The sequence below is a fragment of the Adelges cooleyi genome, unplaced genomic scaffold, assembly GCF_023614345.1.
Source record: "Adelges cooleyi isolate 19-005CV unplaced genomic scaffold, UGA_ACOO_1.1 ACOO_flye_CR_arks_rails_tigmint_CR_PRNA_21, whole genome shotgun sequence".
Classification (NCBI taxonomy): domain Eukaryota; kingdom Metazoa; phylum Arthropoda; class Insecta; order Hemiptera; family Adelgidae; genus Adelges; species Adelges cooleyi.
The window spans coordinates 8640624-8656698 of record NW_026095871.1 but is presented as its reverse complement, the minus strand read 5'-3'; the positions used below and the strand labels follow the sequence as shown (position 1 = coordinate 8656698).

Genomic DNA, 16075 nt, shown 5'->3' with positions numbered 1-16075 from the left:
ATTGTAAGATTGGAAAGTCTATTGTTTGTGGTTTGAAGACTAGAAAGAGTGTTACCTATTTTAACTTGGAATGTTATTTTTCGATAACATTTTAATATTATTCCTTATATACCCTGCTCTTTTAGCGTCGTTACGTGTTCAATGATAACTTGTATGCGTTTTTAGGTAAGTTGGCTGGTTGTTTATAAGATTTTATTTATGCAAAGCATACAACTGAGGGATTTAATATGAATATTGTGTGACTGTCTATGAGTTGTTTTGTAGAAGCCATTTTTTGGTATGATAGAGGATCAGTGAGATTTTTATACATCTAAGATTTGCAACTTCTGTCGGTTATAAATGTAAGAATTTCTTGAATAACCGTTTCTAATTTATCTTTCAAATTTTTAGCGTTTTTTACAATACTACATTTTCTACGTGTCTGAAGTGTTTTATTTTTTAAATATTTTAAATTTTTTAATATGTATAACCACAAGTGTTGCTTATTTTTTCCTAGATTATAGACAAAACTTCAAAAAACATCACAAAAAAAAAATCAAGTTTGCTGAAGCCGTTTATGACTTGTGAGTGAAAGGGATTCCTTCTTCGATGGGTTCGGTATTTTAGCCGGATCATCGTTTTCCATCTATGTAGTTTTAGTGGTATCGATGATTTCGTTAAGGAGTTCGTTTTATTCGTATACTATTTTATTTTGTGTTTGATCATGGGAGTGACGTTTAATTGTTCAGTCTTCAAACTCAGTTTTATTGAAGAAGTTAGTTAATAATGGTAAGAAGCTGAAAGGTACCTAGTGGATTTACATGAGTAGCAAAGTTTTAAATTATAAGTATTTGTGATTAATGGGTAAGTCATGTAGTTTGTGAACTTATTTTTGTTTTACACAAAATTTACAAATTTTTCCCTGCTCCAGTAAATGTTCTTTGTGATGTAGAATAACATTACAGAAGAACTGTTCTGTAATTTCGTTACTGTAGTTTTTGGCTCAATAATTTATTTTTCAAGCTCTGATGTTATTTTATTGGAATTTCACATGCCGTTTAAACAGTACTATTTCAATCTTCTGGCTAAATGATAATGTAATAAGTGTATATATTGATAGACTGCAAAAATGAAAGTCCGCAAAAATATTTTGTCACTAGGCATAAATGCCTTGATTAGTGGAAATAATAAAGATAACAAGTCAAACTTATTAAACGAAAATTAACATTTTAATATGATATATGTGACTGTCTAACGGTATTTTCACAGAACTTTTAATATTGTCAAATTATGTTAACATCAAATTTAGTCAGAAAATCAATATTTTATAACACATATGTTTCAATGAAATACCCTATAAATTATACATTTAATCTTTACGTGTATATATATTATTATTTTTAGAGCTTCAAACAAATATTATACTTTTCGTACATTATAATAACAACATTTTTCACAGAAATAAAATATCAATAAACTGTTTATATTTCTATATAATAGCTATGTGGGATGTTAAATAATTATTGTGATATTTTACTTTACATAATATTGTTACACCGATACTATTATAGTTTAACTCTTATTCGCTTATCTCTGCGTCAAATATGAATCTATTCCTATGTCTCCAACTGGGTACTTAACAATTGTATTACATCAGAGAAAAGAGCCTTTCCTTTATGCGATTACAAACACAATTTAATGGTATCGAGGGTTTTAAACATTTTATGTTGTTCATGATTCATCGGTTTAACGACCGTTCCATTTTAATTAATGAGTACAATAATCGTTGGTAGATAACAATAAGTATTAGCAAACAGCTATTTTTAGCGTTCTCACACAGAAGCTTCGTTTGTAGACTTGTAATATGTTTCCACAACAAGGTATGCCTATCAACACTGCACTAATGCAAAATAATGAGATATATAAGATCTATAATATTATGTAAAATTACATAATTAGTATTTCGCTGTAACGCATAAGGCACAATATCAATCAAATGCGACAAAATTGGAAAGAGAAATTTAAACTACTTTCACTCCCAACTCCCAAGTATATTACAAGAAAGCATAAAGACAGGCGCACGGACATTGAGTGTGTTTCCGACAGTTCCTGATCACCTTTCAGTTAGTGTACTCTTCCGCCTACCACGGGAATCATGGAGAGCGTTCACACTTTGGTAAGTTTTTTATTGAGCCAATGTTTATTATTATTCAGCCCCCATTGTTGATTAAATAAAAATAACTTTTAACAATATAATTTGTTTTAAAACTATTTATTTTCAAATCTCACTTCTTTGACTATTGTTCAGAAATGATCTAGATACACTTCAATTACAGGAAAATATCGAATGAAGTGTTGAAAAGATGTATTAAAATTACTTGTCCTTAGATTTAGCAGTGAGAACTGAGATAGTTAGAATCGAACGTACAAAACTGTTTACACTGGAGGAGTGGAAACCAAGTATTACAGAAGAAGATAAATTAAGATTGAAGCCAGGGAAATAAGTTGCTTATAATTTTAAAATACATATTTTGCCTAAATAAGTTGTAGAAATATTTTATATTAGTACTACTGAATCTAACAGGACCTCTGACCAGTTTCAATTTTTAAGCAAAATAAATAAAGTGATAAGAACTTTATGGATGTCGTTTTTTTTCTCAATAAAAAGTATTTCATAATGTGATATTTTATCAATGAGACTTTTTTTTATTGATTTTTGAAAGAGATTTTGAAGAAAACTAATGAGCCGCCCACAAAAGTACATTAAACATATAGTTTTCACTTTGTTCTTTTGTAAAATTTTGAAAAAAATTGCACTTATTCCATTCTAGTTCTTACCTTGAAAAGTTGTATTAATTATCACGCTGTCTAAAAAAACGTTTATACTTTTTAAAAATGTTACTTATATTAATGTCCACCATGTTGTCAAGCCTTGTGCGCTTGTGAACTGCAGTTAATTTCAAAACACTGGCTCTTATCATTTATGTACAAGACTTGGCGCTCATTTTCCAAAATCCTCTACAAATTAATAGGTTGAAAGGATACATTAAAAATGTTATATTTGACTTTAAAATGGCATGTTTAATTATTCAGGGTTGGACTTTGTTAGCTGTGTTGTTGTTGACCTGCTGCGGACCTCAACGACAGTGTCAGGCGGCACCGAAGCCCGGCGAGGGGCTCACCCCCTTTGGGTTCCTTATGGCCAAGCCATTTGGTCAACCGTCCGACCACGCGGTCATGCGACATATTTCGTTTAAGCCCAACGATGGCGCCAAGTTCAGAGAGTCGTTTGAAAAGAAACACGGCCCAAGAGGTCGCGACTTGATTGACAGTCTGGGAACAGGATCATACAAAACAAACACCCAAAAGACAGAATCGGTAAAAATTAAAATTTAATAGATATCTTTCCTGTTTTCAAAAAGAATTAGTATACGATTATCGTGTTTGTTTATTAAATTCTATATTTCGCTATAATTGCAACGTTTATTCAAATTAACGGAACTACATCTTACATGCTAGTAATAGTTAAAAACTCAATGAAATTCAATCATAAACGAGAGTAAATAATTTGTAATTTGTTCTATGTGCATAGAGTTTTATCCAAAACACTTTTAGGATTCCTACTAAAATATATTAAACCGCTCTACACATTTAATGACTGATCTCATAAATCGAAAATCCAATACAACCTAAACCAGCAAGAATGTCTGTTATTTGTTTCCCTCTAAATTTCTGTCAAGTAATATATTACTTATTAAATCAAGTTGCTTAACGTTTACACATGGTGTTCTAATTAATTTGAAATTTATAAATGGTCTCTTTTGACATGTTTACATATTAAAAGCAATATAGCCTGGTGCATTCTTCAAAACTGTTATTAATTTAATAATTTAAGTATTAATTGTAAAAAATGACTGCATAACATTACGTTTGTGTTCTAAATTAATATTCTGTTTTTATTTCGCAGGGTATTACTACTTCCGGGAATTCTACAGCTATTTCAATAAAACATATTTCACCACAAAATATTACGAAGTGATAGTTATGTATACTTGTAAAAGTATTTATGGTTCAATATCGCGGACCCAATATTTTCCAACGCGTTGTTCTGATCATTTAAGTATGACAGTGGACTTTATTCTATAACAGCTTAAACACCGATTTTAATATCGACGTGTGCTAAAGACAGATGGGATGCCTTAGAAAAGAATCCTACTTTATAGTTGGTTAAAAATGTTTTATTATGTATTTTTATGGTATTCATTGTACATATATTTTTAGTGTAATTTAGTTATATATTTATAATCTACATAATATAAGCACTGAATATTTAATAATTAAAACAAAATTGTATTTCCTTTAACAACGTGAATTATAATTTAATATTTGAAAAATATAAATATTAAATTTAAAAAAAAACTTAAAAAAAACTCTTTCCAGAGGATCTTTTACTTGTTATACAAAACAAATAGAATCGGCCAGCCAAAACCCTCTCCACAAACTCCTATCCGAAATCATATCTTTTACTTCCTCTTTTATTAGAGGATATATTTTAACATTTAACTATAAATATTTGTTAAAACCTTACACCTTACATCGGCAATATTACATAACAGGATATACATTCACGCAACATATTTACTACAAGAAATACAGGAACTTGTTATTAACTTGATAAGAACTAGGAATAAATAACAAGATTTCCGTTTTATGGTTGTTTTATGACAGTATATAATGGAAAATGTATCGTTGACAGTTAAACTTGGATAGTTTATAGTTAATGATTTTACATTATAGCATTATTTTATTATTGGTTTAACACTTCAGCTAACTGAATTACTATTAAGATTGTCGAGAAAACGAAATATTTATCTGTACAACATTATAGTAGTACATTACAACATGTAGTTGTATAACTTTTATTTCATAAATAATTAGAATGAAATAGCAAGTAAGTATAATATATTAGTGTAGGTACATAAAGTATTAATAAAATATATATAGTATAATATAAAGCTAATTTTTTTTAACCCTCCCAATGGATAGTAGCCTATTCAATTCAGAAATCTCTAAACAATTTCAAACTCTTAGCTTAACACTATGAACTTCCTAGGGATTTTTTTTTGCATTTAATTAAAATGGACAATTTTGTTTATTCATTTAAAAAATGCTAACTTTAAAACAATTCAATATTTTTGCAATTAAAAATATATTCATAATGCTGAAATATGACACTTCTTAAAAAAAAAAAGCTTTGACAGCCATTATGGGTTATTGTTATACCGCACCAAATCTCTTGTTCGTTTTGCTGTACAACTTTTACAATTATTTATGAAACGAGTTAGCTTTAATATACTACTAAAATAAAACTTAAACCTAACCTAACTGATTATGAGGTCTTTTGTTTTAATACTAAAAATGCGATTATGCAAATCTTTCGTGAATAATTACACAAATTTAACAGATTTAGTTATTTACTTAAGAGTTTTGTGTATCACGCACACCGCCTTAAATTATAATAATATATTATGTAAATATTAGACTTGAACTCTTAAGCAACACTTTGCAATCGATCAAGTATCGTGCATTGCCAACATTTAGCCAAAGCCATTTACATAAACAATTTACATGAACACTTCATATCTCTGTATGAATAATAATTCAGGATTCCGATTGAACAAGCAATGATGTCAATGGTTTATTAAACATTATATTGATACCATTATATAAATAATAACACAATAGTGTTCACGAATAACTTTAATGGCATTTGTAAACATTGTAGAAATCATTATTTACATTGTTTATAACACCATAACAGTATAATTATATGTCATTAAGTGTTAAAGTATAGTACAATTATTTTGTTTTATGTATTTCATTCTTATTCAAAATTGATATCCGTTGTGTATAATTATTGTTGGTTAATTATTAGGGAAAAAGCAACTGCGTGTCAACATAACAGTAATCTAGACCAAATAATGTACATTTGGCCCAACATGATATGTATATATTATATAAAAAGCCTAGGGAAAAAATATTGTGCCAATGCTTATTATATTGTATTTGTAACAATATTTATTCCCTGACGCTTTTGTAAGCGTTAAAATTACTTAATAATTTACAAATATATAATATACTTAGGTTATGAAGTAGGCATTTAAATAATGATAAAAATAATAAAATTTATACACCAGATATTATACATTTTATTAGTTAATAATATTTTCGCATAATAATATTAACTGACAGCCATTTTTTTTTTTGCAAAATTATTCATAGAATAAATTAAAAATAATAATTATAATATAACAAATAATATTTTAGTTTTATTTGATTAACGGGGAAAACAAAACAAAAACAATTTTTTTTTTTTTGAAATTTGTACTATTTTAACAATTGACAATTTCACCGCATACATAATAAAAAGAAAAAAATATAATAAGTGTAAAGTTGTTGAAGGAATTTGTTTTTGTCACAATGAGCGCAGTTTCAAACACCGTTCTTGGGCGACGTCTCTCGGTTAAACATTTATAAAATAGGACATGACACGACAATCATATTATACTTGTTTCATTTTTTTTTTTTGCCTAAGTACATATTATTACAATATCTCTAACAACAATAATATTATGCTATTACAGTTCACACACAATTCTTAAGCTAACTTATATAATATTTATTTTAATACTGTACTACAGTATAACATATTGTATTTACTAATTATTATTTGTTTACCATAAAATATATTATACAGATATTATCATAGTGAACACACAAACGAAAACATCCGAAAAGCTGTATACATTGTACAACGGTTAGGATATTGTGCTTAAACTTTAAAATTATTTACGATTCTACTTAAGATATTATATAACCACGGGGCAGACCGTTATTTTTTCCATTGAGCTATTCGTTTACGAATTTCGCGACAACCGAATGTATAAATGTATATTAACTCGTCGACGTTAAGACGGTTAAAATCTTTTGAAATTCGTAAAAGAATGCAAACGTGTCTGCCACTGGTTTTTGGTAACATTCGAACCACCAACGAGCCTCAGCAACGGAGGATTTTTTCCTTATTATTATTATATATATATATATATATATCTATACATTACATGAATAATCTTATGTAATTTTTTTTTTGTTTTGTTTTTTTTAAAAAAGTCGTTATTATTAATTTAAATGATAATTTTGTAAAAAAAAAAAAAACTAATAATTATATTATCTAAGCGAGAGCGTGTTGCGATTATATTATATAAAAACAATTTTTAAAAAAAAAAAAAATCACAAAAGCAATAATTTGACGTCAGAACGGTAAGTGAAACCGCGAGAAATAAAAAAAAATAATAAAAACGTCATGTTCTTATGGAAGAGGAAGCTTAGCCTACAGTTGACGGGTTGATGTGATGATTAGCGACGGTAATATGATGCGGTTGATGTACGACATCAGTGGATTCCTTCCAACGGAGAGTAAGACTTGTATTGATACAATTCCGGTCCACCGTAACCGTACAGAAGGCGACCGCGTCCGTTCTCATCGTAGTACGGATACCTGTACTTGGGCCTGTGTTAAACAAAACGAAATACAGCTATTAGAAAAAAACAACGTCCTTGGTTTTAAGGAAAAGACTGCGAAAACAGACCGGACAGCTGTCATACGTTACCTTTCAAAGTACTGGAAGTTCGGCGCTCTGGGTGTCAACGTCGCGTTGACCGCTGTGGCGATTAACGCCACCGTAGCGGTCACTAGTAATAGCTAAAACACAACAAAACATACCGTGTTATTACTCATCGAGTAGTAGTAGTACATGCAAATTCGATTATAATCGATTGTATAATAATGACGATGATGCGACGCGAACGTCGTGTCATCTTCAGCTGTCCAAAGAACACTCTAAGCGGCGTTTAACGATTCGCAGAACACAGCCGGGGTAAAACCCAAGCTAATATGACAAATCTAACCACCTAACCTACAGAATTTGTTCGCGTCATCCCCTACAAACCTTGCCTAACCTGACCTATTAAAATCGGTCATTTTCATATATGTATATCACACTAAATCCCTGTTACTATCCCTGCTACTACGGCACATATACTGTGCCGTGATAACCTCGGGCAATCACACGTTATTCTACTTGCCACTTCTTTGAATTTTCTTGTTAACCCAACACAAACGCTCAAGTTTCCGTGTGTTTTCTTTTAACCACTTGCTCACCGAGGTCCTTTACTTACACACAAATTACCCGCAGCACTTCGCCAAGCTTCTGTGCACACACTTATTTTCCTAGTTGAACGATTCAGAGCACATCAGATAAAGCATAAATTACCGGGATTGCAGTTATAGGACTACACGTTTCCTATCGAAATAGTCTAACGATCCGACACGATCAGGCAAACTCGCTTGTTTGTCGTTTACATAATCACATTATTATAGATCTCCGTATCGACATCCGGTACTGTCAAATTCGGTGCCTAAACTATACAGTGGCAAAATTCTCGGATCGTTCACCGTGTGCGCACAACAGCTGATGATGAATACATATTTTGAACCATGAATGATATAATATGTAAGAAGAAAATGATCGATAACCAAATAGGTGTACGAACTCTGGATCATCGCTACCAACAATACGGTAGTCGGCCAGCGTTATGATCATAAAAAAAAACACACACACACACAAAAAAAAAGTCGAGCCGAAAAATATTATTATCTGTGACAACACCGCACGAGGATGACCATATGGACGGTGAAAAAAAAATCGATTAATTTCGCCTCCGAATGGATCCGGCCGGATGTCCCGGGGGGAAAGTATAATAAGTTAAGAACAGTCCGTTTTCACTATCGTGTATACGCCGAGATGAAACACGCGTTAGGTCGTCTTAGTATAATTATTTTTATTAATACGGCACGGCGTGGTCCGGCATTTGTCGCCTAACAATCCAGTAGTGTACACGATAATAATCAAACATTTAATACAAGCTAACAGATACTCATAAATTTGGGATTTACACAGAAAAATCTACCTACACCTTTTCAAATATCAGACGTAGAAATATTATTGTAATTAAAGAAAAAAAAACGCATTCAAAGTCCTAAAAACCTAATCCGACCAAGTATGGATTATTTTTTTTTTACATCGTCATTAAATTAATATTACAACGATACCAACACAATGTAATAATTGTTAAGTTATTTGTAATAAATATCTGAACAATTTACAAGCCGCGAGAAATGAAAACACAGATATTCTTATAATAACAACAATAATTACCGACGCCACAAAGTAACTAAATTGTTGAGACAATGCCATCTTTTTTGGGTTCAATCTTTGTGGCGTGATCGAATACAAAAAAAAAAGTAAGTATGCGTACTACTTAATGCGTAAACACGACTCAGACGTGCTGATAATGGCAAATCGATTGTTCGGTAACAATTCACGAGTGCTTCGAAAATGATGCACGGATATTTGAAAAACAAATTTCTATTGGAAGTCTTAACTGAGGATTTTTTTTTGTTTTGTTTGCATTACAATCGAATCTGTATTTTACGGTTTTTATTTAAATTTATCTCGCGGAAATACAAACAGGTAAAATAAAATAAGGAGACATATAAGTTATTTCTCAAACGATAAAAGGTTTAAAAATAAAAAATAATTATTTAAAAGTCGAAAAAAAGTCTGAGGAAAAAACGATAACAAGTTTAAGTACTAAAATAATAATTATCTTGCATAATAATGCGTTTTCAAAACGTTTAAACGGGCTTAGGTTTTTGGGAAATTCGAAAATAATTATTACCATACTCGTGTTTTTTGTATAATTAGTCGAAGAATATTTTACACACAAAAAACTAAACAATAAGTATAGTTGAAAACTACTGCAGTAAAAAACCATACTCGTAAAACAATTATTGAAAAACAATAGATGCAGCTTGTTCAACTAAATAAGTTGTACTTTATGAACCTACATATTTTATTATATCTAAAAAGTAAAATAATAGTTTTGTTGTCTGAAAATAAATACAATTTTGTTTTTACAAAATTCAATATTTTTGATATGCGAAAAGTGCAAAATGCGTCATTGACCAAAAGTGTGAAACCATTCATCGGTTTTGGGTTTTTTTTTTCGTGTAAAATACACTATTATTGTTACAAACAATATAACAGTTTTATTTAAGGGAACGCCTAACACGGCTATAAAACAAAGTCGTTAAACGAAGAACTTAGATGAAGAAAAATAATATAGCCACCGTTTGTGTGATGGCTATCGAACCGGTCAAAACCATATGTATAATAATAATAATAATAATAATATTATGCGGTAGGGTGCACGGCGTCATAAAATAAGTCTTTTAAAATGTGCGAATGAATTTATTATACCGTTCAACGGCTTTTAGTCGAATTGAATAATCAGAAAAACCGCGTCCAAATAAAACACACTCGGTTGTAGCTTTCTAAAAAAAAACAAAATAAAAAAAAGACCTCCAATGATTGAAAATGCAGAGTTGATCGCGATACAAATATATAGACACAAGTCTCGTTCGATTTGACACTGCAAATATACTTTTCGTTTTTCTCCACATTGTTGGAAAGACCGGGGCCATCCCTCAAACGGCAAGACAGATTAGATGTAAATTATTTTACATATAATTGGATTATGTTTTTTTCTCCTTTTTATATTATTATTCCTGTTAAAATGGAATTCATTTGAAAAAGTTCCATAACTGTTTCGTCGGCCGTTTATGAATAAACCCTGAACTTCGCCTCGGAAAATTGGATTTTGACAATCGGGTCAAGTGTTTTTGATTAATTGACAAGACTTATCGAGTTTGGAAATATCGGTCGGTTAAACGCTTTTAAAATGTCTTTTCACTTTCTAAAAAAATATCGAGTTCCAAATAAAAAACACATTTTATTCGCTAACGAATTGAAAATTTGACTCTTGAATATTATAATAAATTATTTAAAAAATATGTCAATCAATACGAGTGCCGATTGTGAGTTTACCATTTAAGTGACGCTTTTAGCTTCACCCGCATCGTTAAACCATTCAGAAAAAAACCTCGTTACACTAAATTAAGTTAATACAAAATTGCGTTCACTGTTGAATTTCTGAAATGATGAGGTAAAATGCATAATACCGTCAATAATCGAGTTAGTTGTAGTAATAGATAAATTTGTTGACGGTTGTTTATTAGATTTTTTTTAGTTGCATTGTTATTTATACATGTTAATAATAATATAATGTGTAATTAATAATAATTTATTTAGCCTAAGTTAGCTCAGCATCAGTCCCTCTATATAGATCTTTAAATTAAGAGATGCCAGTACCAGAAATGATATCGTTTTTTCAAGATCACGGAAATACGAGTGTTGTAGTTTAACTATGAATAATGTAAGATTTAGCGCCGTGCTATGGGGAGGATGAGTTAATTTAGGGCGGCGTTCATTAAGGGGGCGCCTATTTTACAATTTTCATGATTGAGGGAGAGGGATTTTGTGACAAAGGGGTGGAAAAAAGCTAGGGTATTTATAGCACAGTACTGGAAATAAGGCAAGGAGTCATTCTCATATTAGGCCTGAGAGAAAAAAATAATATTATTAAATACTTAATTCATTCAAAGTTAGTGTGAAAATATTTTTTGCCTACATTATTACCGTTTTACATAAATCGTTTTTAAAATAATATTGTGCTGCTTACGAGTTAACCATCGTTAAGTATGTGAACTTGTAAAATATTCTATTATAGATTATTAAAATTTTAGTTTTAGAAAGTTATCCTATACAGCACAAAGAAATATGTATATTTTTAATTCAAATATAATATTAATATATTTATGTGGTCAATATAAAAATTAAAAGCCGTTCACGATATTTATTTAAAATATTAATTTTATACTGGGTTATTTGAGTTTGGTTTATTAAAGATAAAACAATTTTTTTATTAACATATATTTAGAGTATTTTACAGGTTTGGGTTAAACAATTTGGAAACCTGTGCAAAAGAAAGCAGTCTTTGTAGGATTTTCGAGCGACGAACTACCAAATTTATATTTTCCAAAAAGAAAAAACCCGTGTGACCCACTTACGGAAGTCCAGCCGTTTGCGCGGGTCTGACCTAGTTGGCATCCGGGGCCGTGCGCCACTGGCCGTGTCATACATGTGCGGCGTGCACGCGCTGCACTCCGAGAAGGGACTCCGAGAGGGAACGGGCGGGCGGACGACCTTGGTGGGCGACCCAGTCCTGCGGGAAATTGACCTACTAAAAGGAAAATAGTCGTCCTGTGCCACTCGCGGGGCGGGAAACCCTCCGAGAAAACGGCAAATGGCCAAAATAAAACATCCTGCGGACACTTACCGGGCTCTAGTCGGATGCGGTTGTATTATCACAAAACATGTTTGAGGACGGACGACAAAGGCGGCGACAAGGATCCGCAGAGAACGACGTGTCGCGTAATCCGAACGATAGCGAACGCGACGGCGGCCGCGGCGTCCGTCGACTCGACGGACCGACGTCAAGCCGCTCACTCGTGCCGTGCCGCCGTCGACGGTGGCCGTCCGCGTTCCGAAAGTAGGTCACGCTCACACACTCACAGGCAAACACGGCACAACAGGCAGCGCTATGATGGCGACGGCGGCGGCGGCAACCTATCACTTTCACTCCAAAGCCGTCACCTCCGCCTCCATAGGTACCATAATATTATGGCAAAATCCTAATTATATACAATATATTGTATGTAATTTGCGCCACCGTTACCGAGCCAAGTGTTTGAATAATATTACTCTCAGAATGGTGGGGGATTGTCGTGTGTCAAATGGTACAAATGGTGTAGAGTGGGCAAAGTCCGTACCAAAGTGTTGACGATTATTTTAACGTCAGACAGATCGCTCATCGAAATCATTGAAACCAATCAAATAATAATAAATTATTGGACCAACAAAATGTATACAACATTGTGTATGTATACTGTAGAAATCATCATCGTGTTCTAGGTGTAGAACTCCGTAAGTGGTGTTATGGCCGCCACCCAAGCGGTGGTTTCTAAGCATATAAATATACTAAGTATAATTAACACATTAATCGTTATATACATCATACATTCTGTTTTCCGTGCAAACGTGTGATCGACGAAAGCGAAATGTTCGTATAATGTCCATGTAATTATGATATTATGGAGGAGAGGGGATGAACCCGGTAATCCTTCTTTCTCCTCGTCCGATGTCGTCGCTACATTATTTTGTGCAACAGGTGACGCACCCTTCCGCCAACAAACGTTTATTATTTTTTTTTTAATAACGGTCAGTGGACGACGCGGGTTTTTGTTTTGTTTAATAAAAACTAATCATCATAATTTTTTTACCGTTTTACCGACCATTGTTGTGCCTAAACTAACAACACCGTGTAACTTCGGTTGAACGCCTAAGGAAATCTCGGTAAAATGGTGCTCCTCGAGTATTTAAAAAAAAAACTACAGGTACTCCATGACAATACCGTAGTATAAAATGTTCTATGTTTTTCTAAAACTCGACAAGCACCACCAGTAGAGTAGGAAGTTATGAAAACCCCAATATCTTTTGGCCGACACCGAACGACCACCTATGATCTGTTGATATGTCATTAATTGTTTGTCGCGCGTTACCTGAGCATAAAAAGAATGTACTCGTAATCGTACCGGATACGATTTCAGTATCAGCTTTGGTATAGCTTTAGTAGGCGACACTGGCCAATGTTCGGAGACACGCGCAAGAGACAAATTCAAGCGAATTGCATAAAGCACCTAACAAAATATACTATTCAAGCTAACATAGAAGGACGCCCGGCCCTTTGCTCAACGCAATTGATAATAATCGAATTACAATTTTTTTTTTAAATTATGTAACAATTATTGTTATTATTGTGTACTTACCAAGCGGCTTAGAGACGGCATCTCTGTGTAGGAAAACCTGTCGACTCGGTCGTTGTCCGACGGCTACTGCGGCCGATGTACAGCGGGGGGACCCGAAGACGTGTGAAAGTGACTTTCACTTGGCGTTTGCGTCTCCGGCGGGGTCCGGTTCGAGGGCAGTCGAATTCGTTAGCCACACACGTGTCTCTGCCCCCTCTCGGTCTAATATACAAAATAATATATTACCATACACGCCTCCCCCCCAAAACTCGAATAACTCAAACGCCAAAGCAGCCCTTCCTTGCACGTGCCGCCGTCTAGTACACGGTGGGGACCCGACCGTACGATGCGAGGAGGATAAGCGCCGAAAAGGACAGAGAAAGTGAGCGAGTACCGTACGTTTGCAGTGACATTGAAAGTAAAAGTAAACGATAACAGTACCGTTAGAGACTTGTAGAGGCATTAACGTGATCGAGGTCCGTGTAATTTGCGTTTTCTTTTCCGCCGGGGAGATAGGTATAGGTATAACTGGTGTTCGTCGACACCTCATCCCGCAAGCCTTCCCAGACACAATGAGAAAAATAAATAAATTAAAAAAAAAAAAAACCAACGGTACTTACACCAAAGCGAAATCGTCGATGCCGTTAGAAAAGGGAAACTCATTGAAAGCGAACGCCACAAAAACGCTTGCATATTTTATCATCACTGTACGCATGATGTGTATATTTACAGTTGTTTTTTTTTTTACAGTTAACTCGTGGTAAGAAACTTTGAGATCTATATAGTTTATTATAATTGGTCAGGCTAGATGAGTGTAAAAGGGACTCTACATATTGTACGTACGTATGTCCTTTATACACTTGAGGATGATTATTATTATACTAGAAGTTATAGTAATATATGGTTATTATAACACTAAGGTGTCATGGGTTGAAATTACCTAGTCATTAGATAGCGTCACATTAGGGTTTCCCTTTTTTGCGCAACCGTTATTGCGGTTTCTATTACTATAACTTCTATTATGGCTATTATAGGTAAATTAATACATATATATATACGATTATAATGATGTACAAGGTTATTTCACAAAAATATGTCAAAGACACGCCACTGTGTGACAAAAGGTGAGCATATTTTGAATTGTTTATAATTACGAATGTCTCCATAATGAGACGATTAGTTGCATGATGCTTAATACTCAATATATGATTCAAAATGTCACATCAAATACAAGCACAGTTTTTTCTATTTTATCGATAACGCTTTTTTTTGCAGCTCGCAATAACTGTAAAATTATTTTTTAATGTTCCCTAGAAGAAAACTAGGTAGAAAATAATAAAATGTTTACTAAATTACCACGGTTTATACACACTGTACTCTATGCATATAATATATGGATACATGCATGTATGGGTCGACCTTCAAAAATGTATTATTTGGCGGTGCATTACGTGAATGTGTAGTTTTAATATTATTATATTGGAAGCAATAATTATGGTTTTACACGCTTTCTACGTGAAATAAAAGTTGTTGTGCATTACAGTGTTATACTAACGTTGAATTGTAACTGTAATATGCATAAGAAAATAAATTAAATACACAATGTACATAGTACAGAAAACACTTAAAAAATAAACATATGTGGCTAAACGATTTGAATCGTATTTTTATTGGCACACTATTGACTATTTGACGCATTTTAAGAATAGTCCAATTGTGTGTAAGCAATTTTTAATTTTTTTTATAATTTTATGTCTAAAAAAAAGTGTTTTATTAAAAAGTATGGGAATTATGCGTAGTTAAATAATTTGTACAATTTTTTAAAAAATCTATGAAAGCTACGAAATTTACCTAGTTTACAAAACATACTAAAAAAATATAAGAAAATTGTATAATATTATTTACCTATGATCAAACTAGTCTTAAGATGACTTAAATGGTCAGTTACATTGTAAAACCACATTTTTTAATCGAAAAATCTTCCCCAAATATTTTATAAAATGCATACATAATACATAATATAAAGTCAAACATTTTAACGTTTAGTTTTTTATTTCTTCTCAATTATTTGGAAAGTTATATACGAAACTAATATTAATAATATTTTCATAATATTTATTTATTTTTATAACTTTTTTGTACAAACATTATATTTATTTTGTTTGCATTTATGAATGAAATATTTAATTTAAAAGTAAAAATGTTTTC

The 16075-nt window shown here is 32.3% G+C and overlaps 2 protein-coding genes across 3 annotated transcripts; one reads left to right on the top strand and one right to left on the bottom strand.

Annotated features, from left to right (window-relative positions):
* The first annotated feature begins 2025 nt into the window (after positions 1 to 2025).
* On the top strand, positions 2026 to 4345 carry LOC126835003 (uncharacterized). The gene is made up of 3 exons (XM_050567267.1): positions 2026 to 2155; positions 3073 to 3357; positions 3947 to 4345. The coding sequence occupies exons 1-3, from the start codon at positions 2135 to 2137 to the stop codon at positions 4016 to 4018; spliced, it is 378 nt and encodes a 125-aa protein (XP_050423224.1). The 5' UTR covers positions 2026 to 2134; the 3' UTR covers positions 4019 to 4345.
* A 2156-nt stretch (positions 4346 to 6501) lies between these two features.
* On the bottom strand, positions 6502 to 14025 carry LOC126834277 (uncharacterized). 2 transcript variants are annotated; one of them, XM_050566082.1, is made up of 3 exons: positions 13889 to 14025; positions 7650 to 7741; positions 6502 to 7549 (listed from the first exon to the last, which is right to left on the bottom strand). In XM_050566082.1, the coding sequence occupies exons 1-3, from the start codon at positions 13907 to 13909 to the stop codon at positions 7432 to 7434; spliced, it is 231 nt and encodes a 76-aa protein (XP_050422039.1). In that variant the 5' UTR covers positions 13910 to 14025; the 3' UTR covers positions 6502 to 7431. The 2 variants fall into 2 exon arrangements, with proteins under 2 accessions (XP_050422039.1, XP_050422038.1); XM_050566081.1 differs by lacking the exon at positions 13889 to 14025 and adding an exon at positions 12071 to 12261.
* Between the last annotated feature and the right edge of the window lie 2050 nt (positions 14026 to 16075).

What these genes read in the sequence shown, in the direction of transcription:
- LOC126834277 (XM_050566081.1), bottom strand. Translation starts at nt 12,139, where the DNA reads ATGACACGGCCAGTGGCGCACGGCCCCGGATGCCAACTAGGTCAGACC. An exon ending in GCGCAAACGGCTGGACTTCC is followed by an intron (nt 7,742 to 12,070) that starts GTAAGTGGGTCA and finishes GTTGTGTTTTAG; the next exon opens with CTATTACTAGTGACCGCTAC. An exon ending in AACTTCCAGTACTTTGAAAG is followed by an intron (nt 7,550 to 7,649) that starts GTAACGTATGAC and finishes TGTTTAACACAG; the next exon opens with GCCCAAGTACAGGTATCCGT.
- LOC126835003 (XM_050567267.1), top strand. Translation starts at nt 2,135, where the DNA reads ATGGAGAGCGTTCACACTTTG. An exon ending in TGGAGAGCGTTCACACTTTG is followed by an intron (nt 2,156 to 3,072) that starts GTAAGTTTTTTA and finishes TTAATTATTCAG; the next exon opens with GGTTGGACTTTGTTAGCTGT. An exon ending in ACACCCAAAAGACAGAATCG is followed by an intron (nt 3,358 to 3,946) that starts GTAAAAATTAAA and finishes TTTATTTCGCAG; the next exon opens with GGTATTACTACTTCCGGGAA.